This window comes from Cydia splendana, chromosome 2, assembly GCF_910591565.1.
Source record: "Cydia splendana chromosome 2, ilCydSple1.2, whole genome shotgun sequence".
Taxonomy (NCBI): Eukaryota; Metazoa; Arthropoda; class Insecta; order Lepidoptera; family Tortricidae; genus Cydia; species Cydia splendana.
This window is the reverse complement of record NC_085961.1, coordinates 25,057,593-25,083,858: the sequence shown is the minus strand read 5'-3', so window position 1 is coordinate 25,083,858 and position 26,266 is coordinate 25,057,593. Positions and strand designations below refer to the sequence as shown.

The following is a 26,266-nucleotide window of genomic DNA, read 5'->3' as shown; positions in this document are numbered from 1 at the left end:
AACCCTTTGAACGCCACACCTAGTATTGTGTGTGGAGCGTCATCATGAACCTTGTTGGAATGCACAAAGGTTGATATTGGGGTATGTCTTTGGAGTTTAACCCTTTACCAGGCTGACATTTCAAAAATGAAATGTGCCGTATGTGGGAAATATATATCCCTTAGCCTGGTAAAGGGTTAACTTAGGTGGACATTGACTAGCCGAGGTTCAGTTGGAATTACGCTAGAAGTGCAGGATGATAGTAAAATGCAGAATGAATATATATCTATATTTTATTGTACTTCCCAAAACATTCATAAATACCTCACAATGGCACTTTTCAAGGAATGATAATAATATGAAGTTTCTCTTATATCACTATCTATCACATAGATTGCCATGGCTTTAGAATACTTTGTCTAAACATCACAAGATACCCAATAGGAAAAACTGTTACAACTGCTTGCTTACTGTTACAAATAATTTGTCAATTTTATATCTAGTTGCAGCTTACTAGATGAATACCCAGCTTTATAGTGACTCTTCATTCAGTCAATTACCTAAAAATGCAGTACAAAAATATATACTGTAAATTATGCAACTTGATTTAAAAAAAAACTTACATGTCTTACTTTACTACACCCCATTAGGGGCTATTCATAAATTACGTCATTTCAAATTAGAGGGGGGGGGGTCTGGACATCGGATGACGGTAGCATGAAGTAGGAGGAAATGGGGTCATTTGAAGCATGATTTTTGGATGATTATAGGGGGGGGGGGGTCCAAACTCGTCAAAAATCGATGACGTAATTTATGGACAGCCCCTTATCAACTCCTACACAATATTATGTATAATAATACTTCTACAGTAAAAACCCTTCGTAAAAAAGATATAATTTTACAATGTATATCATATAATTGGCCCCAGTAATATTGCATCACACATAAATATGTAGTATCGTTTGAGTAATTTTAAATGTCATGTAAAATTACCTATCTATACATTGGCATATAAAATCTCCGATGTAGTATTTAATATAAGTTTATTTAACCCTACTCTGAACACAAGGAACACTGCAGAAGGGCATCTCCTGTTTGACGACAAACCGCCCACTCAAGAGGCTCTTTCCGCACATTCTTCCCGAACATATGAAGCAGTCTGCGTGCCAGTGCATGTTACTCCACGACACCCCCTGCTGCTCGGGCCCAATAACGCCACCGCATGCACGGCAGCGCTCCGCGTAGAACTGATCATAGCACGACAAGCATATGGGTAAACCTGTCTTGTCATCGGGCACATACTTCTTCCCGCCGAGTGGCGCGTCGCAGTGGTAGCAACAGAAATGTTGCACGTGGAACGCGCGGCCCTCCGCCGCGGTGTACGGCCGCGTGAATATCAGCTCGTCGCAGCCGGCGCAGCGGGGAATCTCTAGCACGTTAGCCAAATCCCTGGCGCAGTAAATTTCGTCTTTGTAGAAGAAGTACACGAGATCCGCCAGCAGCTCGCCACATTTACTACAAGTGAAGCATTGGGGATGCCAGATAGCCTCTTGCCCGGCCCTCTCCGCCTTCACGGCGACTTCACCGGCGAACATAGACTTCTTGCAGCGTTGACACGGCACCCCCTCGTTGTAGAGTTTCCTGTTGAATTCCATCTCGGCAGGGCTCAGAGTCATCTCAGATAGCTGGTCAATGATTGGATCTATTTGCTCGCCATATAAGCTGTCTTGTGGTGAGACTTGATAACTCATGTTGTCGGGAGCGGCGCTGCCGGCGGGAGGGTTGTTCCAGTCCGCGGCCGCACCTGGCGGCGGCCCGCCTCCCGGGTAGGTGCTGTAGTTTGGCAGCGGAGGCGGCGGCATGTCTTCTTCCGACTGGCTCCTAAGATAGTCCCTCAAAGGAGCCGTCTGCTGAGGCTCCACCTGATTAGGCGGTTTAGTAGTTGTAGAATACTGGGGATTGATCTTTGTAGAGCAAATTGTGCCGCTGTGCTCGGGAGTGGTGGGTTCGTGCTTCCAGCTCCAAATCTCCCCATTGGGAGCAAAAATAGTTCCCTTTTGGAGTCTGCTGTCCAGCATCTTGGCGGTGCCCAGAACGTTGTTATTACTGGTCGGCCAGAGATCAGGCATGGCGTGAGCGCCGAGCGCCTTGGCGAACTCGTTGGTCTCCTCCTTAAATTGAGGATTTTTGTTGTACTCTTCACGGAAGAGTTTGATAGGCTGTAAGTAGACATCATTTGTGACAGGAATGTTTAAGTCGTTCAGGCTTTTAAGTAGTTTGTCGTAGACAGGGCCATGCTCAATAGCACTTTTGATTCTGTCAGACTCGATGCGCATCACGTTTAGCTTGTCTTTAACGACGTGACTGAGAATCGGGCTATTTTTGTAGTCCGGCAAGTTGGCAGCGCTGCTGACAACATTTCCTTGTGAGTCAAGAACCAGTTTCTTGTCTGAAGCATTCTTCGGGACTATGTTGTACTTCACGCCCCTGGAAACGTTGGATATCTTCAAAGGTAGAGCGTAGGACTTGGTACCGGAGTGGGACTTGCTGTTCTCGACCGAGTAAATTTCGCCGCTTTGAAGAGGGCCCACTCTGACCACGTTACCCATACCGACGACATTCTCTTTGATGCGCGTAATGTATTCCTGAAAACAATGTAATTTTAGGTTTAGTACACTTACAATTTCAATTTCAATTTCAAAGCCTTTTATTATCGAACATACAGTTAATAATATTTAATACAGTATTTGATTATTTATTTATGTGTTTGCAACAACCGTCGGTTCGACGTGTCCTTTTGACACAAAGGCCTCCTCCATTGCCTTCCATGCCTCTCTGTCTCTGGCTAGCCGTGTCCATAGTGGACCAGCAGTTAAAAAAAAACACTTACAATACCAGTGTCTAAATTTATGTCCATTAAAACTGCACTCTTGAATGTTTGCTATTGCTGTAATTGATATTGCATAGCGCACACCGTGTACAGCGAACTGTAAACTGTAAAATTGCATGGACATATTATGGATGAGTTCATTCATAAAGTGGCCATGCAATTTTGCGGCACGGTGTACCGACACCTGTATACTGATCTCAAAGCAAGTATACTATAGAGTTGCCACGCCATGAGATACTGACCGTGTGCTCCGACTTCTCCTGGTCGGTGGCGTGGTTGCGGATGGCGGGCGCTACGTCGTGCGGCGGCAGCTGCGTGCGGAGCTGCGCGCGGCGCCGCCGAGCCGCGTCCGACCCGGACACCGGCGCCAGCGAGCCCAGGCACGACATGTACTCCGACACCTGAAGGCACATGATGACGATGGGTCTCTATTGTTTCCCATAAGGTTTTATATCATAATGTATTGTTTGTCCGTACTTTCGTTGGTCATAATTTGTTTTTTCTCAGAAACGCGTAACTTTCCACGATTGTCATAAAACAAACCTAACCTAACCTATCAATAGGATAACCTTACGAAAATCCTGAAAAGTTAACGGTTTCAGAATAATGACTAATGATAATCTGACAATCATTACATTATTATATGACTTTCAATAATTATGTCAAGCAAAGGGATCCGGGTGAAGATCTAATAAGATTTAAGACTAAAAGGTGCATTTATAAGATTAATAAGCTTAGATAACAGTTTTTTTTTGTTCAATACAAATACACACGCACATTAGGATCGCGCTCCTTCCGCGCACGAAGCGTGCATCGGAATTTTGTGAATATATGAAATCTAGAAGACCACCATCTACAATTGGCTTTCCCTGGCCCTCCCCATTATCACAGCCCTTTCATAATATTATACCTACCATATACCATCAGTTCTCCAATTTAACAATACCGGCCTAGGGGCCCAGGCAACCTAGCAATGGTTTCGAGATGGAGAAGGGGGCCCCCTAAATTTTAAGTACCATACTAAGTGCCTAGGGGCACTAGGTCTCTAAATCCGGGCCTGGGTAAGATCGGGTGGAGGATACGATCGTATGATCGCAAATGCTACTAAAATAGTTGTATAGGTAATATAGGTATATATGTTATTTATAGAATCAATATATTTTTAAGATATGCTCAGATATGACATGACTAGGTACTTCTATTCCATTGATAAGAATGAAACAAATATCAACGTCATCTCGAATTTACGTCAAAGTTACTGATATATTATTTTATTATCAGCATTGGATGTCCTGAAACTCCTGAAGATAATTGTTAAGGTATTTATAATTTTATAACAAGTATGAAGTGATATAGCATTCCACAAGCTGTCCTGCACAATCACATTATATTTTGTGTATTCGATTTTTTTAATTCAATGATTTTTGAGCTTAGTCACTGAAGATAAAAATACTCCTATAACTGCCTACAAATTTTTAGATAAATTTAACAAAGATAGACAATTTCATGGAATGCTCCTATTCCACGAAAATTTAAAATATGATATTCTGCCCTACTAAGCCAAACAGCGCTATCTCAAAAGAAAATTCTTTGCTAACTTATACTTTAATTTCTATAGCTGATAATTTCCTTTTCAAAATCATTTGTCATTGAGACAGTGCTCGGCTTAGGAGGGCAGTATTGCCATCATCCATCACCAACTTTAATAAGTTTACACCAAGTTTAGAGGGAACATACCAACTCAGTAGAAGCATTTGGAGGCACCCAGTCAAGTTTAACAGGCTTGTCTGTCACTCCACGAATCTTGATTAGGGGCACTGCAAAAAACAATGACAACAAATAAGTATAACTCTTATTTTGTTCTTACCATTTACCAGAAAGTACATGTTTTTGTTACCTCATGGAAAAAAGTGAGCCAACAACATAAATATTCAAGAAAAGTACAGTGCATTGAAAGGTAATAGTTTGATATAATTATTACAAAATAACTAAAGCCTGATTGAACATGGATAACATATCATGGATCAGTTAGGTACAGGAAAAAAAAAACAAAAATGGAAAACCATAAAATAGAGGAAATGTAGATACAAATACAAAATCTATTAAAATTAATGTTTATTGTAATATGGGGAAATATTTTTCATAATTAGGAATGTTGATTGTGGTTTTGGTTTACCATGGAATTTCCTTTCTAGGATCCATGGGATTATTTAACTCTATTATTATTTTCCTTTTATTAGCCTGTAATATCCTATTGTTGGGCAAAGCCCTCCCTATCATTCTTCCACACATCTCTTACTTTAGCAATATTGGACCAATCTTTTTGGAAGTCACCAAGACCATGCTGCCATCTCCATCAAATTCTGCTACTATGCCACACTACAATTTTATTGTTGTCAAGTCAGTTTATGGCACATATGTCTTGGATGGTACCATTTAACCTTTTTTTTATACCACATCGGTGGCAAACAAGCATACGGCCCGCCTGATGGTAAGCAGTCACCGTAGCCTATGGACGCCTGCAACTCCAGAGGTGTTACAAGCGCGTTGCCGACCTTTTAAAAACCTGTACACTCCTTTTTAGGGTTCCGTACCCAAAGGGTAAAACGGGACCCTATTACTAAGACTTCGCTGTCCGTCCGTCCGTCCGTCCGTCCGTCCGTCCGTCTGTCACCAGGCTGTATCTCACGAACCGTGATAGCTAGACAGTTGAAATTTTCACAGATGATGTATTTCTGTTGCCGCTATAACAACAAATACTAAAAACAGAATAAAATAAAGATTTAAATGGGGCTCCCATACAACAAACGTGAGTTTTGACCAAAGTTAAGCAACGTCGGGAGTGGTCAGTACTTGGATGGGTGACCGTTTTTTTTTTTTGCTTTTTTTTTGTTTTTTTTTTTATATGGTACGGAACCCTTCGTGCGCGAGTCCGACTCGCACTTGCCCGATTTTTTTGAAAAACCCCATACTGTAGACCCTCGGGAAAACCTCGGAAGGGAGCTCATTCCACAGCCGGAGCGTCCGCGGGAGGAAATTCCTCTTAAATCGCACAGTACGCGACCATTTAGGTTCTAGGGTGTGAGGATGAACACCCTGCCGACGGCGAGCGGTGCGGTGATAGAAAGCGGCCGGGCCGTTGGCATCATGTCAAATAATTCCTCAGAGCACAGCCCATTGTACAAGCGGTAGAACACACACAAGGAAGCAAAGTCTCTCCTTAGACTTAAAGGTTCAATACCGCTTGTGAGTTTGGGATCATCGACGATTCATACAGCGCGCCTTTGGACTGAGTCGAAGGGTCCAAGCTGGCATCCAGGTGCTCCTGCCCAAAGGTGACAGCAGTACTCCATATGGGGTCTGACTTGCGATTTATAAAGCAGCAGTCTTTGCCCCGGAGTAAAGTATCGCCTCGCTTTGAGCACACCGAGTTTTTTGGATGCCAGCGCAGCCTTACCTTCCAGGTGGCTACGGAATTGGACGTCACTGGAGATGTCGACACCTAGGATCCCAATACTCCCTGACATGGTAAGGGCTGTGCCCTGGAACTGTGGGACCACAGTAAATGGGGTTTTCTTAGCGGCAAACGCGCAAACTTGTGTCTTGGTGGGGTTGAATCACACTAAATTGTCCCGACCCCACACCGAAACTCTGGATAGAGTGTTCTCAATGTCCGACACAAGCTTTTCACGACTCTCCAGCACCACAGAACGAGGGATATTGGCACGGCCTGTGTAATAGGCATCCCCAGTACTGTCGTCTGCATAGCAATGAATGTCATCGATAGACAACATGTCATTGATGTGCAGCAAAAACAGCGTTGGGGATAGCACAGAACCTTGCGGAACGCCAGCGTTAATGTCCATGCTATCGGAGCAGCTTCCGTCTACTACGGCTCGTATGCGTCTGCCGGACAAAAAGCTAGCGATCCATTTGCATAGTCCCTCCGGCAATCCATAAGATGGTAACTTCGACAGAAGACCCCGATGCCCGACCCGATCGAACGCTTTCGCTATATCTAGGCTGACTGTTAATGCCTCACCTTGACTCTCAATGGCCGAAGCCCAGCGGTGTGTGAGATACACTAGAAGATCACCAGTCGAGCGACCGTGGCGAAAACCATACTGGCGGTCGCTGATCAGGTCGTGTTCTTCTAGGTATCTCAGGAGCTTTGCGATAATTATACGCTCCATGACCTTAGAGAGAAGGGAGGTAATAGTGATAGGCCTGTAATTCGATGGGCCTGTAATTCTGTGACCTGTGTCTGTGGCCTGTGGTTGGTCATAAGGATCCTGACAGAATATTTAGTAATCTTGTTTTTTTTTCTGTTATATAAGGCAGAACCAAGGTTTGAACCCACGGCTTTTGACCACCACAGACAGACATATAAAAAGTTTATATCACAGATATGCAACTTGTAGAAAGTTTCCTAAAAGTTAGAAAAGTTCTCAGATATTTCCAGATAATTTCACAAAAAAAAAACAAAAGTTTCATTCATAAACTTTCCAACAACACATTAGTACTTAAGATTTGCTGTTAGGATACAGGTACTTTAAGTCAACACATACACATACTTAGGGCATACTGAAAATTCCTGGACTGGCCACTTAGAAAAAATCAGTCGTCTCATATATCAGAATCCAGAAACTTTCAGTATGGCCCACGTATGTGTAAAGAAAACCCTCCATTTAAGAAAAAGAAATAAACAACAACAACATATAAAACAACAACAACAACATAAAGATTGGAGGAGGCCTTTGCCACCTGGCAAACAGACACACAAAAAAAAAGGAATTAGGGAAATATATGAACCAGAAATGTATTGTCCGAGTAAAAAGGCTAAATAAAAAAAAATAAAAAATGTGTAAAGTAACAATTTTTTTCTACTCACTAGAAGCTTTCTTGGGCTTGGCTGTCCCAAGGAGCTCAAACTGCGCCCAGCCGGAGAGGTCGTCGTCCTGGACGTCGTGTACGTCTTTACTGCAGTGGCACGAGCGGCACACCTTGCGCCAGAAGTGCAGGTCTAGCCCAGGGCATGATGGACCTGGCAAAACATTTCTTTCTCTAATAGTTGCCGCTTAAACATAAAAGGCTATGAAACGAACATGGACAACAGTAATTTAATTAACACCACCGAATAAATAATTTAACACGTAGTTTACAACCAAGAATATGTAAATAGTATGCAACATTGTAAGTGACTCCCAAGCTTACCACAAGAATTACAAGGAGCACCGGCGCCGCTGTCGTGCCCTAGCCGGGCCTTGCTCAGCTTCTCACGTTGGCTCTCAAGTTTCGATAACCAAGCCGGCGCTTCAGGAGTTTCTACACATGACTCACTCATCTGAAAACAGAAACTTCCTTGTCCAATATCCAAATAAAAAACACTTAATGTGAGGAACACAATAATCACCATAAATACTTACATTTTCAGGATTAAGTTACATTTGATTTCATGCGCGTGACCGTCGGAAGAACAGTTTGTAATTAATTATTCCGCAAAATAATGTATAATCTACACAGTACACAATCTACAAAGAAGATTGAAGCAATGAGTATAATAAGTATGTATAGGATTGAAGATTGACAGATAACAATACAGATAAAGTGTAGTTTGACGTTCAAGGCGTGCACTGACTGATGACTGACTGAGAGTAGAACAAAATCGAATACCATGTTAGCCAACTTATAAAAGCGGTTTACATTCTCGCGCGAGCCACGAGCCGAGCCATCGCCACGTCGCAAGTCGCTCGATGTCGTGGCCGAGCCGTTAGCTCGACGGGCTTACGCGCTCGAGGCGAGCCACGAGACGCGCCGCGAGACGAGCCACGGGTCGCGAATCTAAACCGGCCATTATTACACTATCGCCTCGTGGCCGTGGCTCGTCTCGTGGCTCGTAAGCTCGTCGAGCTAATATATTTTAAACACTAACGGCACGGCATAAGCTTTATAACCGAATGACAAGCCGAACGCGCCTGTAAACGCAAGCGCCCTTTGGCTCGTGCCCAAAAAACCGCTCCTCCACGCGAGCCAGGCGAGCGCGAGCCGAGCCGCGAGACGAGCCACTAGCCCACCGCTTAGGCCCTCGCGCGAGAGCTTTTTCAACGCGCGTTAAAAAGCGCTCGAATCTGTTGCACGCTAAATTCAATTTAATGACCAAGACTTAAAGTCGAAAATTCAACAACGCTTAATAAAAAGCGCCACCGCCATCGTGTGAATTAAATAGACATGTATCAATTTGTGACATTCGAACGCTTTTTAACGCGCGTTGTAATAGCGAAAAAGCGCTCTTGAGAATGAGGCCTAACACTCGCGTCTCGTGGCGCGGCACGCGGCTCGGCTCGTGGCTCGCACGAGTATGTAAATTAGTGAGTATTATATTCTTTAGCCCCCTCCAGTAGTATGGAGGGGGCTTTTGATGAAAATCGCTTATTACGCTACGGCTATTACGATTGGCTGTATGTATTTCATCTCATTATTTTCACATTGTGTTAGATTACCATAGACAAATACAAATGTTGCTTAATCTGCAGTCATGTCATTAATCCACAGATTACAGAAATCATGATGTCCAGCCATAATCCATCTTTGCTGTGAATGCGTTTCCTTTCCTTCCCAAAAAGTGAGGTTTATCCCTATTTATAGATTTTGTATAAGTTTTGGTGTGTTACTTATAGTTTTCCGTTTGTGATAATTTGTAAGAAACTTAAGGAGAAGGTAAATATTAATACATTTAATGTGTCTTACTGAAATGACTCATAGTTTGGATCTGATACGATTTATGTATTTTCTTCGTAGATGTCTTCAGGAAGACCAATCAAGTGCGTGGTGGTCGGTGATGGCACCGTCGGAAAGACGTGCATGCTTATATCGTACACCACAGACAGTTTTCCTGGTGAATATGTACCCACAGTGTAAGTATCAATGTTAATCATATTGGAATTTTACGAAAAGTAAATAATGGACATCTGTTATTGCTTCGCATTTTATAGAGGCCTTTTAAATGTTCTACGTAAACTGAATATATGCAGAACATCTGAAAGTTAAATAAAATAATAGTTATTATGAATATTATGGTATACATATAATATATAAATACTTATAATAGCCTCAGGAATTTTGTTTGATATCTCAAACATTGTATGCTAGCTATGTTCAATGTTTACAAACCTCACTGTCATAGTTATTCTACCTCTTAGTCACTATTCCACTAACAGTTTTATAACTGGAAATAAAATGATCCTAAAATAGGTATATTCAAATGCATGGAAAGATGATTATGATGAGGATATGGAAGAATTTCAGTGTAATTTTAAAGTGGTTTAGTTCTAAGTTCTCAACTTAGCTTAGTTCTTTCCCTATTGCATTTTGATTGTAGTCAAGTTTTTTTTCCACTGAAGCAACTGCCAACTAATCTTCCATCTACAAGAGAATACTAGGTTCTGTTGGCATGAGGTGTTGTCACAAAAGTGTGTGATTTGACTGTTTGAAGTTCTTAAACCCATCAAATGTAATTCCACTCAACAACTGCTTTTGAATTATTTTTCTGTTCCCCTTAAAACAAACATATGTATTTAGGTAAGTAATGTTTGTTTGCATAAATTAAAGCCCACAATATTACTGTATTCACAGATTTGACAACTATTCGGCACCAATGGTGGTAGACGGAGTAGCAGTCTCTCTAGGCCTGTGGGACACAGCGGGACAGGAAGACTATGACAGACTTAGGCCTTTAAGCTACCCCCAGACCGATGTCTTCCTCATATGCTTTAGTGTCACAAGGTAACTCATACTAAACTAGTTTCCCTTCGACTTATGTTAGCCCTTTGTTTAGCAAACTTCCACAGCTGGAATGGAAAAAGAGTTGCATGTGTTACAGTAGATTGGCTGGCTGTTTGGATGTACACAAGATTGGCAATTTTTAAAGATTGGCTGACCTTCTTTTAAGACAATATCAGTTCTTTAGTTTTGTGTAGTTCACTTTATTTGAAACATGCATACTTTATGAAACTATTTCTTATATCCTTTTATACGATCAGACATTTGTTGAATTAAATTGTTTACTTCCTCAATTTAGTTGTTAAGAATTAGCTCAGCCATTTCAACAACAATTGCAAAAGCAGTTGTTTACTAATTAGATTTGTCTCATCTCAAATACAATGAGTCATTGTTAGATATGACTGGTATGCAGTATGAAATCAACTAATAGAATGGTTCTGTTTCAGCCCGTCATCATACGAAAATGTTACTTCCAAATGGTATCCAGAAATTAAACACCACTGCCCTGATGCACCTATTATTTTAGTTGGTGAGTAAAAAGAATAAAAAATTACCTTTGTGTTAACAATTTAACATGCAGCATGATAAAAACGACGATTCTTGCAGCAAATTTGTTATCAAATCATTGAACAGCCCTAACACTTGACTTAAGAACGGCTATTTTAAGCGCTTAAGAACCTTTCAAAACCCTTGGATATTTTCCGTTGCTTTGTATTTGTAGTAACTTAAGCCTCATTCATATTCCAGGTACAAAGATCGACTTGCGAGATGACCGCGAGACACTCAGCCTGCTGTCTGAACAGGGCATGTCACCGCTGAAGCGAGAACAGGGACAGAAGCTGGCAAACAAAATTAGGGCTGTAAAGTACATGGAGTGCTCGGCGCTAACACAACGCGGACTCAAACAGGTCAGTTACCCACATACGTGTAGTTGGAAGGCCTAATACCTCAGAAAACGACATGGAGATCTCTTATCTGCCTCTCTATCACTCTCGCATACGAGGGCTGCTACTTATGTATCCGGAAAATTTTTTTACAAACTTTTATAGTTATAAATGGTTTTATTGCCTTTATTTGTCCACCAAGATGAATGATGCACTTTTGCATAAATGTTGAAACGACTTTTCATATTTTCTTTTATACCATTTGTCAGCCTAATAGCCGTATAACGGAAAATACATGGATACATTTTAAAGATATTATATATTTTTTTACTTTAATTCCAAACAAATCCGCTCAGTTTAAACTTTCCTATGAAAACTGAGTCAAACACCTTCCGCCCCGTCGCCAGCCCCGCCGCCCCAATGTTCACTATCAACGGCATCAGGTGGTCGGCTTCTCCCTCCGGGTGCGCTTCCTTCGCCCCTCTCTCCTCCTCCCACCTCAAAATCCTCTTCAAATCATCGCCCGTGCACACATCCGTCAAGTACTCATCGAACTCCTCATTGGCTATGACCCCATCACTATAAATATCGGCTTTACGAAACTCCGCCATGTTGTGATAAGACATCCCAGAGCCGATTACCGCAACGCCCTGGTCACGAAACTGACGTAGAACTCTTCCTAGCTGGAAGTGCTGCGAGGCGTTTTGGTTTTTCAATATAGATATTTGAAGAATCGGGATTCGCGCGGCGGGGTCCGCGAGCATCATAGGGATGAATGTTCCGTGGTCCCATCCGCGGTGCGGATCTAATGTTGCAGGAATACCGGCGCGCGTAAACGCTGCGTGTACGCTGCGTGCCAAATTTGGCGCGCCGGGCGCCTTATGTTTCCACTCGTAACTCACCGCCGGGAAGTTGTTATAATCGTACACCATCCCGTGCCGCTCGCCTGACGATATCGTCACTACATCCTCTTCTCTATGCGCCGTCACCACTATCACTGCTTCCGTGCGATCAAATTCTATATATTTCGACACATTCCTTAAAAAATCCCCTATTTCTTTATTGTATTTCTCCCCTAGCACTGGCAAGGGGCCGCCTCCGTGATTCAAGAACAAGGAAGGCGCTTTATACGATTTTGAAATATCACTAGAACACGCCATTCCAAATGTTAATATTAATATTGATAGCTTCATTGCCTTCGTTATCCGTCTTTAACGCGTGATTATATTGTGGGCCATAAGTAAGTGTAGCGCCTACTTATATAGGCTAATCGATATCTTACGGACACTTTTACAAAAGTTGTGTATCATCTCATTATGATGTGGTACAAATAGAGCTCTACTCCATTAAATTAAAGTTTATTTTAAAGTGTTTTGGACTAAAACGCAGAAGTTGCACCTTTGACCTCAAAAGTTATCTTAGTTGATTTATTGGACTTATTTACACGGCGCGAGAATTCGCATGCGAGTTTAGACCCAAACCAAACGGACAACTGGGGTCATATCTCTATCTCTCTCACTCGACCACGCGAGCGTGAATGAGAAGTTTTACGATCCCGATCGTCGGTTTGGTTTGGGTCTACTATAGTTACATTGCGGACTATTGCGGTGACATCCTTGGGCTCATTTAGACGGTGCGAGAACTCGCATGCGAGAGAGAGTCATTACATTGCGTTATTTGATCGGTCGGCTGAGTTGATGTAACGTCAATAGTCCGCAATGTAACTAAAATCGCCTGCGAGTTCGCACGCCGTATAAGGGCTGATTTAGACGGCGCGCGAACTCGCATGCGATTTTAGTTACATTGCGGACTGTGGATTACGTCCAATTGGGTTATTCCCACTAGTTACCACCAAGTTCTTACCAGTGGTAACTACTGGGATTTTTTTTCCACCTTTTACCACTGGTAACTACTGGGAAATATAATTCCCAGTAGTTACCACTGGTAAAAGGTGGGAATTTTTGTTAGAGTTCAATACTAATAAAAACAGTATAAATACAGGTTGTTTTTTTATAGTCACCTGCAATAATTTACGAAATGAATATATAGGTCATACTGAACATTAGGGTGGGCTGATCATGTATGAAGATTTTTTTTTCTTGCGTATCGTAACGTAAGAGGTGTCAAAAGTTGCGGCTTGTAATGCTGATTGTAATGGTATATTTAGTTTTAAATTAATTCAGTATCTTGAGCCCTCTACCGTCTGTCAAAGAATTCACTTCTAGTTAGTTTTCCACTCATATTCAGCCCCTCATTATAATGACTATTGATGCAGTTGTGAATGTTATTTTAGCACTAGGGTAGAAATAGAAGCATGTTTAATGTTAGAGAAATGAATTTTATTGTCGTTTTCCAAGCTAAGCATAAAATAAATGGAATGAAATACGTAGAACATTTTAGTTTTGGACATATTGAAACTCTTTTTTTTTTAAATCAAATTTCGGCATTACTGTACGAGATTTTAGCGTGTTTTTAATTAAATCATCTCTAGCAGATTGTCCAATAACACTTTCAGAAGCTTCAGTCACTAGTTTCACAGATCTTTCGACGGCTTGGGTGTGGCATGGAAATTCACAGGGCAAAGTCGATTTGTATCTTCCATCATCATTTGCAGTTCTTCATTACTGTAATGTGATAGAGCTGGAGGAGGAGTTATACATATATTTTGCCAATATACTAAATCAATATAATCTTCCGCTAAAAAGTTAAGTGGTGGCGGCTGGAAAGTGCGAATTTTTTGGGATGTGCCGCTTGTAGTCCTGGCTTCAACGATCCGCTCAACGGCGAGCTTCTGAACGTGATTTCTTGAGTCGTATAACATTGCCAGCAATAGATTTTCTGGATGTCCAAAATAGGCATTTCTCTGTATCACTGGATCAATCACACTTTTCACGTTTTCAGGCAGGTCTCGAGAAAGTTTAATCATCATAAAAAGGTGGTGTGGTCCATCTTTCAATGTTGATTTAACTTTTATCAAAACCATACAGGAGCGTAAACTGTCACGATGTATTTCACCATAGCTTTTACATTTTTAGGTCTGGTCTGGTCTGCTAAGAACGGGATTTCTTTTACGGGGAACCTTTCTTTCTTTCGGGCAGTTACACTTCTCGTCACATTTGCAGGAACTTATGTCGAATAATGTAATCAAACAGTAAGATTTAAAATCATTCCATTTTTGTTCAAAAGCTTAATTTTTTTTAGAATCAGGGTACCTTATTAATGAATTGTATTTATCTAAATGCAATTTCAGTAGCTGTTTTATACGGTTTTCAGAAACTGTCGGTAAAGAAGCTGCTTCCCAAATAAGATTGATTTCTTGAGTTACCAATTGAAAAATATCGGAGTTGGAAGGTTGTTTCCCGTTGTTTTGTTTTTTTAGTTCATGTCTCTTTAATAATATAAACTTAATAACATCAGCTATTGTCGGAAGCTGCCTGTGATTGAGCTCTGCGAATGATCCAAACATGGGGCAGACGGTTTCACTTCGTCGTCCCCCCGCGAATCCAAACCAGGGGCTCTGTGTTCATTTTTATCCGAACTCCAGCACTAATGCGATGTTAAACATTTACAAATTAACTTCAAATACTATCTTTGCAATCAAAACACTTTTTAATCGCAAGAAACGATACTTATCTGTTCACCAGTTTAAAGTAACACGACGTACCTTAACTGGTGTTTTGAGGCTCAAATCACGTTCGAACAAGTATAGTTTATTATTTATTAACAGGTCGAAACTTACTACAGTATAACAAATCAGTAAGTAGAATACAAGAGAGAGTAGGAATAGTCATGAAATGTTTACAAATATTTGTTTTATTCATAAAACATGAACTTAAAATTAAACCGATTTATATTTTATTTTTCTAATTTCTGTTAAGCAGACTCGGCGCAGTGGTATCACGTGTTGAAGATCTTGTGATTAAATAAAACTGACGTCTTCTGAATATTCCTTTGTTTTATTTATATCATCGACAATTAAAAATTCATGTAAAACTTGTAAAAATATATAAAAATGTAAAAATAGAAAATAAAATGGGGACGACACAAATTAGGCAGCTATAGGGCAGAAGCCATGTTGAAAAGAGAGCGAATACAGATTCGATACAGTAAATGTCATCTTCAACTTGTCGCTGGTGGAGAATAGACAACAAAACTATATTTTTAACACTCCTCCTTATTCTCTACCTTCGACAAGAGTACACATACATAATATCACAATTTAAACATTTCTATATTATGAATTTACTATGCATGTCCCCTATCATTTACATACAAAAACTAGAAATAGGTAAGTATCAATCTATCCCTGCAAAATTAAACAGTATACAATTTTCAGACATTATTTGGATATGAAATTTTTGAAGCTCTACATTACAAGTCTATGTGTTTTGTTCTTTAAGAGTATTCCTTTACGAGTAACATTTGGTTATCTTTATATTACATTAATTATTTTGTCAACAATTTCTGTCATGAAATTTTGGACAAAACATTCTACATCATAGATTGCCAAATATTTAAACCTATACTCGACAAAGTTACGCAACATTGTCTGCTAGCTTCCTAGTAAACAACATTGCCACTCATTTTAATGACAAAACATGTTTAAAACTCACTATCATATAAATCCCTGGCATAATCTGCGACTGAATAAGGCACATATATTTAAATCACCTCCTTTACAAAAATAAAGTTTGTAATTTATTGTACCTGCTAGGTATAATTTAATACACAATTAGCAGCATGCCAATGATCCATACCAAAGCAAGTGTTATATTGGCCTAGTTGACTACAAGCCTACGATATAAAGACAAGTACAGACTAATAGACTAATAAGTACATTATAAATAATATAACAATTATTCATACTTATTTACCCATCTAAACACTTGTCACACTTATCAAGCTTAGATTAGAGTTCATAGCCATAGGAGTAATTAACGGCTTAAACTCGATCATGTTAAACTTAGCCAATAAATGCTTCACATAGTCTGATTGATCTAAAATGAAAGAACCCCTTTGTTAGTAATATTTATGCCTAAGCAGTTAAACATTTAAATTGACCTAAATGTTGAATTTACAAATACTGTTCCGAACTTTCCAAATCACTATTTATACAGCTATTAAGGAGAACATAAAACTTATCAACATGTAAGGCAAGTATTACATGAACACGGTTCCTTTCACATGAATACAGGGCTCAAATTTACCTTGTTTCTACCCATTAGCACAAAATATGAATTTTAACATACCAAGTCTGAGACTAGTTATTTATTGATATCAAGTGTCTAACCACAGTAATGATTAACCACACACAGTACAGATAAAAGAAGCTATCAGAGTAATTAATTTTCCCTGTTTTTAGGTAAAACCATGGGCAACTTAGTCTCGCTTCATATTTATTTAAATTTACCTGCGCTATTATATTTTCATTTAAAAAAAAACTTAATGACTCTAGCTTTCTTTGGGACGATCAACTAATCCCTACACAGTGGTTTCTTAGAAGAGCATGATACTCACGTTTTATCACTTTGCTCCACCCTTGTTGGTGAAGACGTGGCCTCCTCGCAGGAATCAGGATCGTCTAGTGAACTAGAACTGGCCTCTGCTAGCATAGCAAAGTCATAAATGTCATAATGATCCAGTTTCTGTAACATTTGGACTCTGGTACTACGTACGGGGCGTTGAGAGCATGACGCGTCATCAGCTGATGGCATAGTCGATCCTCCTCCTTGACACGTAACTTCCGGCTCGGGCAGAGAAGTCTGTTCATCACCGTTGTCGGAAGCACTATCTGCGCATGTACAGTACTGATCAGTCGGTGGTGACCACGGTGGTGGTGTTATCTGCTTATCTGAAACATCAGAAGAGCTAGCATTAGAAACGTTTTCAAAGACATTATAAGACTTATTGCTAATATCACAGTTTACCAATTTATTTAAAATTTCATCATTATAATTATTTAAATTTAAAATTGTATAAATAAAATGATGTAAAAATATAAACATAAAATGCTCTTTATTGGCTTGCCCTAATTTAGTTTGTGTTTTCTCTCCATAACACTCGGTTTCAATAAGGGAAATATTCCTTGAATAAATAACTACTCGAGAGTCACATGGATCACTTAGTCTATGCCCCTTACAAGTTTCACAAAAGCCTACAAAAGAATATGCCGCAGTATAACAGCTAAGTGCAAGCAAACTGAGATCTACTGAAGATCCAGTCAATAAATACCCAGGAATTTTGTTCAATAGCGCACTGGTAGGACTTTTCCTCCGCAAGCGACTCGAGCAACCAGATTCCTGCAGCATAGTGCACAGTGTCTCAAATACTGTCCGAACACAGCACATTTCAACACACTGTAACACTATAAATTTAACTATGCTTGCACTATAGGGCACAGAGGTTTGGTGTACAAAGCCTTGCCTCTTAGGTATACTTGTAAGGTCATCCTTGCAATATTCTGTTCCCGTACAAAGATCACAAATGTGCAACCCCTTATGCTTCTCAATCATACTACAAAAGTTAATAAAATGGTAACTCACCTCCTTTTCAGACTTCATAAGGTAGCCAAAACTTTTCCTCATATGGTCAGTCAACTTTAGCAAGAAGCAGGCTCCGCCCAACATAGTGTCTTGCATTGGTCCAGCAGCATCGGAATGGGTCTGTTCCAGTGGTAAAGCAGCACGTCTTGGACTTGTCACAGGCAGAGATGACTTATTCATCTCACCCGCCAGACAAGAGACACAGCTGCACAGGCTATTGTTATTTTCTTCCTGAAAAACATCCACAGAACACTGATACCCAACACCTACCATGCGCATACCTTGCCTACACTTGAAGGCACTCACTGTCCCCTGCCTGAAATGAAGGGGCTTGGAGTTCGCCCGGGGTAAGGACCTGTCTTGCTTAATTTGAGATGTACAAGTTAATTTAACCTTTTGAGCTGAGAAAACTGGGTTGCCTTTAGTTTTACCATAAATATTGCAAACATTTTTATAAAACACATTAACATAACCTCTTTGAGTCATTAAACTATTTGACATGATACTACAAGAGAGACAAGGAGTAAACAATGCATTTTGCAAGGTACATTCAGATGGAAAAATGGGAACCTTACCCATATATTCACTAAAAATGTGTTGGCCGTTGGCCACAGAAGCAATGCAGTCACATTCTTCACCATCTGCAGCGAGGTTTCCATCATTGTGGCGAGAATCTTCACTTCCAATGAGGTCCGAAGCTGTAGTAATAGCCGAGAACGCAGTAGCTAACATAGTATGTCCTTCCGTCTCAAAGCTGCTATTCTGTTCACGTTTCCTCTTAAAGCAGCGCTTCGCCACATGCCCTTGCTTCTTACAAAAAGTGCAGGTCACCTCCCTCTTCTTCCCGTTGCTGGTCGCGGTGTACGCAGAAGACGCCGATTCCGAGTTTCTTCGGTGCTCCTCTTGCAAAAGTCTCATGCGGACTACATCCGAGCTTAAAGTATTAGTGAGACACGCCGTCTCAAGGCTGGATACCAATACATCGTATTCCTGAGGCAGGCCAGAGAGCAGGATCTCTGCCACCTCTTCGTCATCCACCTTTTTATCTATATCTTCCAACTGTTGTACCAAAAGCATGACATTATTGATGTAGTCCGACATTGACGCGAATTGGCAGTATTCCACACGATGCAGTTTTCGCAGTAAGAGAACTCGACGATATAATCCTTTGTTTTCGTAACATTCCGCAAGCTTGTCCCAAGCTTGCTTCGCTGTAGTGCAATTACGCACGTGTTGATAAAGATTCGACTGCAGCGACAAGCAAATGCGCGCCAGCGCCCTTGCGTCGCGATCCGCATCGGTGTCAGTACCTTCCACGCATTTCCATAAACCTTCTAATGTTAACACCATTTTTACAGCAAATTTCCATGGGATGTAGTTATCTATTCCAGTCAGTCGGTCAATAGAGGTTATGTGACCGCTGCCCAAATTTGATGCCAATCTTGATACATTTTCCACAGACATCATTGAAATATTTAAATATGACTTTCAGTCTATATCGGTTCACTAAGAATCTTCAAAAATCTGGGTTTGTAACCTGTTAAGCAGACTCGGCGCAGTGGTATCACGTGTTGAAGATCTTGTGATTAAATAAAACTGACGTCTTCTGAATATTCCTTTGTTTTATTTATATCATCGACAATTAAAAATTCATGTAAAACTTGTAAAAATATATAAAAATGTAAAAATAGAAAATAAAATGGGGACGACACAAATTAGGCAGCTATAGGGCAGAAGCCATGTTGAAAAGAGAGCGAATACAGATTCGATACAGTAAATGTCATCTTCAACTTGTCGCTGGTGGAGAATAGACAACAAAACTATATTTTTAACAATTTCAAACCTCGGTAGAGGGCTCAATATAGTATGAAGGATTTTTTGTTTTATTTTTCATAGAATACGCTATTTTTTCGGCAACTTTTGAGGGGTCTTACGATGCGAAATTCGAAAAAAAATTAAATCGGCCCACCCTACTGAACATCTTTTACTATGGAACCAATACAGAAAAGGCGAACAAAAATTTTACTCTCTCATACAAATATCAACATCAGGCCAGCCAAAATGTATGACTCAGCCAATTTTTTAAATAAATTTATGCTTTAATAAATTATTATAAATTGATTAGTGTTTCATTTCAGTAAAATGCCTTGAAAATTATCAAAAATACTAAAGCGTAAACTGTTTAACTACCTACTAAAATCACTTGAAAAATAATCTAAATGGATGATTAAATTTATCCTTACATTCACATTTTAGTTTTTTTTTTTACTTTTACCGGTCAACTGTTTAATTATTTTTGATCACTTTTAAGGCAGTTTACTGAAACACTAATCGACTTTTAAGTATTTATTAAAGCACTCTATATTTATACTATTCTATTTATTCTGTATTTATGAATATTGAAATTTAACAAAATTTTTGTGGTAACTACTGGGAAAAAAAATTCCCACCTTTTACCAGTGGACCATAAAAATTCCCAGTAGTTACCACCAAACCAGTGGTTATAGGTGGGAAAAAAAATCCCAGTAGTTACCACTGGTAAGAACTTGGTGGTAACTAGTGGGAATAACCCGTCCAATTCAACCGACCAATCAAAACCCGCAATGGTATGAAACTCGCATGCGAGTTCTCGCATCGTCTAAATCGGGCTTAAATGAGCCCTAATTCAGCCGACCGATCGCAATGTAATAAAACTCGCATGCGAGTTCTCGCACCGTCTGAATGAGCTCCTAGTGTGTTTATTGTAAGATTGTGATTGAAATGCATATGTTTACCATGCCAAAAATACATATAATCAATACTTTGTTATCTGTATGCAATTTCACTACATTCATTCGGATAGCGACTGCACCAGCATTACTGGTGATATACATGGTGTTCACGAGGAATGCGAAATATTTTAACCACGCATTTCTGAGGTCTAAAGAAGAAAAAAATGTAATATGAGTTAATAGGTCAATTTCGCAAAAAAAAACCCTTTTTTTTATTTGTTTTTTTTTCAATTTTTTGAATGTATCTGTACATAAAAAGTAAATGTAATTGGTTAAAATTTCACATTAAATGGATTTTTACTTTTTTAGGGTTCCGTACCTCAAAAGGAAAAAAACGGAACCCTTATAGGATCACTCGTGCGTCTGTCTGTCTGTCTGTCTGTCTGTCCGTCTGTCACAGCCGATTTTCTCCGGAACTACTGGACCAATCAAGTTGAAATTTGGTACACATATGTAAGTTTGTGACCCGAATACGGACATGTAACGTAAACAAATGAATTTTGAACATGGGGGCCACTTTTGGGGGGTAAATGAAAAAAAAATTTTTTCGAACTATATCATGTTACATATCAAATGAAAGAGCTTATTGTAAGGATTTCAAATATTTTTTTTTTTATAATTTTCGAATCAACAGTTTAGAAGTTATTCAAGAAAATAGGCAAAAAATGACCATTCCCCCACCCCCCCCCCCCCCTTAACACCGAAACTACTAGGTCTAAAATTTTGAAAAAAATACATAAAATAGGTCTATACCTATAGATGACAGGAAAACCTATTAGAAATGTACAGTCAAGCGTGAGTCGGACTTAATTACAGTTTTTAATCCGACCCCTACGGATTTTTTAAAGAGATTTCACTCACGTTTCACATAAAAAATACATTGTTAACAGTGCCGGATTACTTAGAGTAGTAGTTTTCTTAGAGTAATTGGTGATAATTTTCTGATAAGATAATCATTTTAAATATTTAACGGTCTTACCTACTTACGAGTAATTGTAAGGTCAAATTAAAAATAATGTTTAAAAAAAAAGTTAAATTGAGAGCTAGCTTAAAGTTTTTTGTACTCGTCGACTTTAATGGTTGAATTAATAAAGACTTTGTAACCAATAAGCAAAACAAGCACGTGCTTACGGCACCACGTTCAGAAGGGGCACCAAAATGCCAGGTTGAAAAAGATGAACAAATTTTAAAATTAGGGACAGACACATCGTTTTTACCACACGATTTTTTTTAGCTGTCCAAAAGCTAATTTGCAAAAATAATGGCGCGTAATTCTTTGGGAAACAATCGGTAGCAGAAGAAGAGTCGTGATTACATGCATAGATTCGATTTCAACCCACTCTTTTGCGGTTCGGCGTTAGAGGTCTTATGCGAGGCCTTCTGCCTTAATTACACTTGGGCGTGGATCCAAATCCAAGCTTTCCTCTTTCGCAGCTAGGCCTACTGCCTTTCTCACACTTCGCCAATTCAATTCCAAGCTCTGCTTTCTTGCATATTTTATGCATGAAAACAACCTCGAATATCGAAGCCTAAGAAATATCGAGCCCTATGCGAAGCTAGGCTGATAGAAAACTGTCCCATCCCTTCTCTGTATGAAATCCTGGATTCGCGCCTGGTTGGGACTAAAAGTAAAATTGCGTTTTTATATCGAAAAATTTCCGCGCTAGCTTCGCTCGCGTTTCTATTACTTTCTAAGCTATGATAAAGGTGACATTCGGGTGGCGACTGCAACAGCATTAGGTACTCTGTTGCAACATTACTGCTGCGGCACTGTCCATTTTCGTGATAAAATGATGTGACTGATTTCCATTCTCAGCTGTAACGCAGCAATGAACTTCTCTCAATTTACCAAAAAATCAATGTAATCTTGATGACCCGAGGGAGAGGGGGCACCTAGAAATCCTTAGGGCATCAACATATCTTAATCCGGCACTGATTGTTAAAAATTGTGTAATATACGGAACCCTTGGAACGCGAGTCCGACTCGCACTTGGCCGGTTTTTTTTTTCCTAAAACTTAGTTTTTGCAAAGTGTTACTTGTCACTTTTTGACATCTATCAATTTATCAAGGATATTTAGACTACGTCCCATAGTAGCAACATCGCCATCAAAAAGGCGTTTTGCACTATGTAACAATAAAAACTTGTTTTTTTTAATTGGTATTAACTCTGAAGCTAGGCGAATTTCAAAAAAGTTTATAGGTCATTATTGTCTCTAAATATATGATCAGGAATACGCTGTTAAAATGTTTCGGTTTCGTCATGTTACACCGTGTATACTACTTTATGCAAATCTAGATTTACCTATCCTCCTGAGACCCAGAAGCAATTGTTTTGTTTTTGAAATTGGAACCCTTAGTTACACAATTAATGTTCAAAATAGATTTTGGAATATGTACAAAAAATTGTACGCAGGGACTTAGGTGGCTATACTTATTTGTCGTTACATTTCTTGCAGGTGTTCGACGAGGCCGTCCGCGCGGTCCTGCGACCGGAGCCGCAGAAGAGGCATCAGCGGAAGTGTCTCATCATGTAAATATGCCAGGACAGCACTGAACGTGACAGCTGAATCTCCAACAGTAATAATCTGTTTCTACACCGGTCACTTGCTCACTAATCCGTTATAATATATAGTGCTCATTCGTGAATACTAGCTTAGCTGGTAAATTAACTGCAAATCTCAAAATGCTCTCTGGAATAGGCGCTATTTCCTTCTCAGATTAAGAAATGGCGGCCAATTAAAACTTTTTAGAAATAGAACAATCGCGATCGAAATCTATCTCAGTATCCAGATTGTTTACGAATAAGAATGGATCAGTATAGCCAGAGAGCTAGCCACGGCAATAGGTATGCAATTTATAGAGCAACGAAATTCCTCTAGTTAGTGTGCCATACTATCATTATTTATTAATTTGGGCGCCTGGCAGCTGTTCAGCGATGGGTGCGGGAGTGGATGGGCAACAAAGGGGTTGTAAAATCAATAGAAGGTGTGCATTTTATAGAGCTCTGAGTTTGGTGTGATATAATAGCTAATTATGTATTTAATTCAAATGTAACAATGCCAGGCGTTTTATTTGGGGGAAAAGTAGTGCCAGGTGATGAAAATACACAATCACTTGTGCGCCTGCAGGAAGATCACGAGCAAATTGCAGCTGACTCACAATCTATGCGTAAAGCAATTGTGAGTACTTCCTGCAGGCGCACAAGTGATTGTGTATTTTCATCACCTGGCACTACTTTTCCCCCAAATAAAACGCCTGGCATTGTTATATTTGAATTAAATACATAATTAGCTATTATATCACCAAACACAGAGCTCTATAAATTGCACACCTTCAATTGATTTTACAACCACTTTGTTGCCCATCCACTCCCACACCCACCGCTAGACAGCTGCCAGGCGCCCGGATTAATTAATAATGATAGTATGGCATACTAACTAGAGGGATTTCGTTGCTCTATAAATTGCATACCTATTGCCGTGGCTAGCTCTTAGACCAGTAGGTAAGGTAGGTACCTATACAACATTTTAAAAAAGAAACCGCTGTTTGGATTATCATTTATTAGGCTGATTTCGTTTGCAAAAGATATCTCATGCAATACAGCAACTAACGTTTAGCTTTCCTACCTCTCTTGAGAAATATTTAATGAAAACTGGCTTAGTTATATTTTGTGTATTACTATATTAAAAATTATTTTAACGAGAGCATATTCAGTAAAAAAAATCTGTATAGGTAATTACCAAATATGTCAAATGTATGCCAATATAATATGATATAATACGATATCATATTTCCATCAGCAATTTCTTTGAAATCGAATCAGTACTACTCCCTTTTAAATGTGCCATAGACAACATTCAACTTTTTTTTATACATGTGATATTCGGATCATCACAATTTATACATTGCTGCAGAAGCAAGCAAATGGTTATGCCAAAGATTTATGAATAGATATAAGTGTCAGTAAATACGTGTAGATATTATTGTAAAGAATCTCCAACGGTTAGAAACAAATTGTTACTGTTATGAATAAAATGAATACTATTATTTTTGTACATGCAACCTCGATAGGAAGTTTTGAGATATTATATTCTTATGCGACTTCCGAACAAGGACTGACCTTAGAAGCTAGTTATATTGACATACTCAATTATATGTTCAATAATTTAGTTGCGAAAAGATTTCTAAAGGACGCTAAGTACGAGGGATTTCGAACATTGAACCGCCAGTTCCTATCTCACGCGCATAGTTATATATTGCTGTCCCTCTCGCACCGTGGTATTGATCGCCGGGATCATGGGAGAGACAGCAATATGCCTAATTACGCGCGTGCAATATAGATAGGAACACTCGGGTCAATGTCCGAATATCTTCGTGCTAGCGTCCTAACTTTACGAGTAAGCATTTATATTTGTATGAGTTTTAAGAAATATATTTGTTGTGGTTATTTAGGAACGTATCATATGCTTTATAAAATAATCTATAGCTTTAGTAGCTAACAGTTTGTACGGGCGTGCTCGAAATAACCTGTAGGTATGTCTTTTGGTACGTATTTTCATTTTGACTTAGTATTTTTACTATTGACAGTATACATTGCAGCTATTTAAGTGTTTATCTGTTTGGTTGTTTGTAAGAGAGCGAGATTAAAGCATCGTTAACTTGGACTTGGGATCTAAGTGTATATGCGTGGATCAACTTTTTTGTGATGTTATTCTGTCTCGTTATCCAGGGGACAATAGTGGCACAGTTTGTTAGAAAAAGTGTATCATATTTAACTAACATGTTGTCCTAACAGTGCCTGGCAACTTAGGCTGCCTGTCCACCGAAGCGGAGCGATGAGCGAGATAAAAACCCACCAATAGCGCAAAGAGGAGGATATTATATGCAATTCTATTGGTGGATTTTTACCTCGCTCTCCGCTCCGCTCCAGTAGGCAGGCATTCTTATGGAAAGGGCTTATAACTACCACAAAAATGCATGTTTTTAGTAAATATCTAAATTCAGGGTTTAAAGAGTTGGCCAGGAACGTAACCATGGCAACGCGGGACAAAGAAGTTGATTCACCCATTTATATACCTATAAGTGGAATAAGAATCTTACAGTAGCATTGCTTATCACAAGGTACAGTACGGATCTATAGATTTCCCAGAGTTGAATTGAACAACATCAATGCTAGTATAATATTTGAAATGTATGAAACTGTATAACAATCATTAATTTTGATTTGATACTGCAAGTACTGCAACTTGCAGCCTGGCAAAAAAGAGTAGAAATTAAAAAGTGGCAACACTATTGTCGTCCGTTTCAAATCAATTTGTATAATAGAACGAAACGACACTACAGTGTTGCCACTTTTTAATTTCTACTCTTTTTTGCCAGGCTGTAAAACTCGGATTTTTTAAATTACTTAAGTGTCAAAA

General features: G+C 39.5%; 3 protein-coding genes and 1 long non-coding RNA gene across 4 annotated transcripts in view; 2 read left to right on the top strand and 2 right to left on the bottom strand.

Moving 5' to 3' along the window:
• Positions 1-802: 802 nt before the first annotated feature.
• Positions 803-8,417, bottom strand: LOC134805992 (testin). Its single transcript, XM_063779171.1, has 6 exons — positions 8,296-8,417; positions 8,084-8,213; positions 7,761-7,913; positions 4,607-4,686; positions 3,112-3,270; positions 803-2,624 (listed from the first exon to the last, which is right to left on the bottom strand). The coding sequence occupies exons 2-6, from the start codon at positions 8,211-8,213 to the stop codon at positions 1,023-1,025; spliced, it is 2,124 nt and encodes a 707-aa protein (XP_063635241.1). The 5' UTR covers positions 8,296-8,417; the 3' UTR covers positions 803-1,022.
• The window catches only part of LOC134806038 (uncharacterized), a 447,581-nt gene continuing 428,326 nt past the window's right edge, over positions 7,012-26,266 (top strand). The window contains exon 1 of the long non-coding RNA XR_010146452.1: positions 7,012-7,026. This is a non-coding gene — a long non-coding RNA (uncharacterized LOC134806038). The remainder of the gene's footprint in view (positions 7,027-26,266) is intronic.
• LOC134805968 (ras-related C3 botulinum toxin substrate 1) lies at positions 9,322-25,025 on the top strand. The gene is made up of 7 exons (XM_063779146.1): positions 9,322-9,586; positions 9,668-9,783; positions 10,502-10,651; positions 11,095-11,177; positions 11,396-11,556; positions 23,303-23,661; positions 24,354-25,025. Exons 2-6 carry the CDS (start codon positions 9,668-9,670, stop codon positions 23,378-23,380), a joined length of 588 nt encoding a protein of 195 aa, XP_063635216.1. The 5' UTR covers positions 9,322-9,586; the 3' UTR covers positions 23,381-23,661; positions 24,354-25,025.
• On the bottom strand, positions 11,705-12,755 carry LOC134805959 (uncharacterized). The gene has a single exon (XM_063779139.1). It carries the CDS (start codon positions 12,723-12,725, stop codon positions 11,865-11,867), a length of 861 nt encoding a protein of 286 aa, XP_063635209.1. The 5' UTR covers positions 12,726-12,755; the 3' UTR covers positions 11,705-11,864.

Bases quoted from the DNA above. Each gene is read 5' to 3' on its own strand.
- LOC134805992 (XM_063779171.1), bottom strand. From the start codon at position 8,213: ATGAGTGAGTCATGTGTAGAAACTCCTGAAGCGCCGGCTTGGTTATCG. The intron at 7,914-8,083 runs GTAAGCTTGGGA...ATGTTTTGCCAG, and splicing joins TGCTCCTTGTAATTCTTGTG to GTCCATCATGCCCTGGGCTA. The intron at 2,625-3,111 runs GTCAGTATCTCA...CATTGTTTTCAG, and splicing joins AGGAGAAGTCGGAGCACACG to GAATACATTACGCGCATCAA.
- LOC134805968 (XM_063779146.1), top strand. From the start codon at position 9,668: ATGTCTTCAGGAAGACCAATCAAGTGCGTGGTGGTCGGTGATGGCACC. The intron at 10,652-11,094 runs GTAACTCATACT...GTTCTGTTTCAG, and splicing joins ATATGCTTTAGTGTCACAAG to CCCGTCATCATACGAAAATG. The intron at 11,178-11,395 runs GTGAGTAAAAAG...TTCATATTCCAG, and splicing joins TGCACCTATTATTTTAGTTG to GTACAAAGATCGACTTGCGA.
- LOC134805959 (XM_063779139.1), bottom strand. From the start codon at position 12,725: ATGAAGCTATCAATATTAATATTAACATTTGGAATGGCGTGTTCTAGT.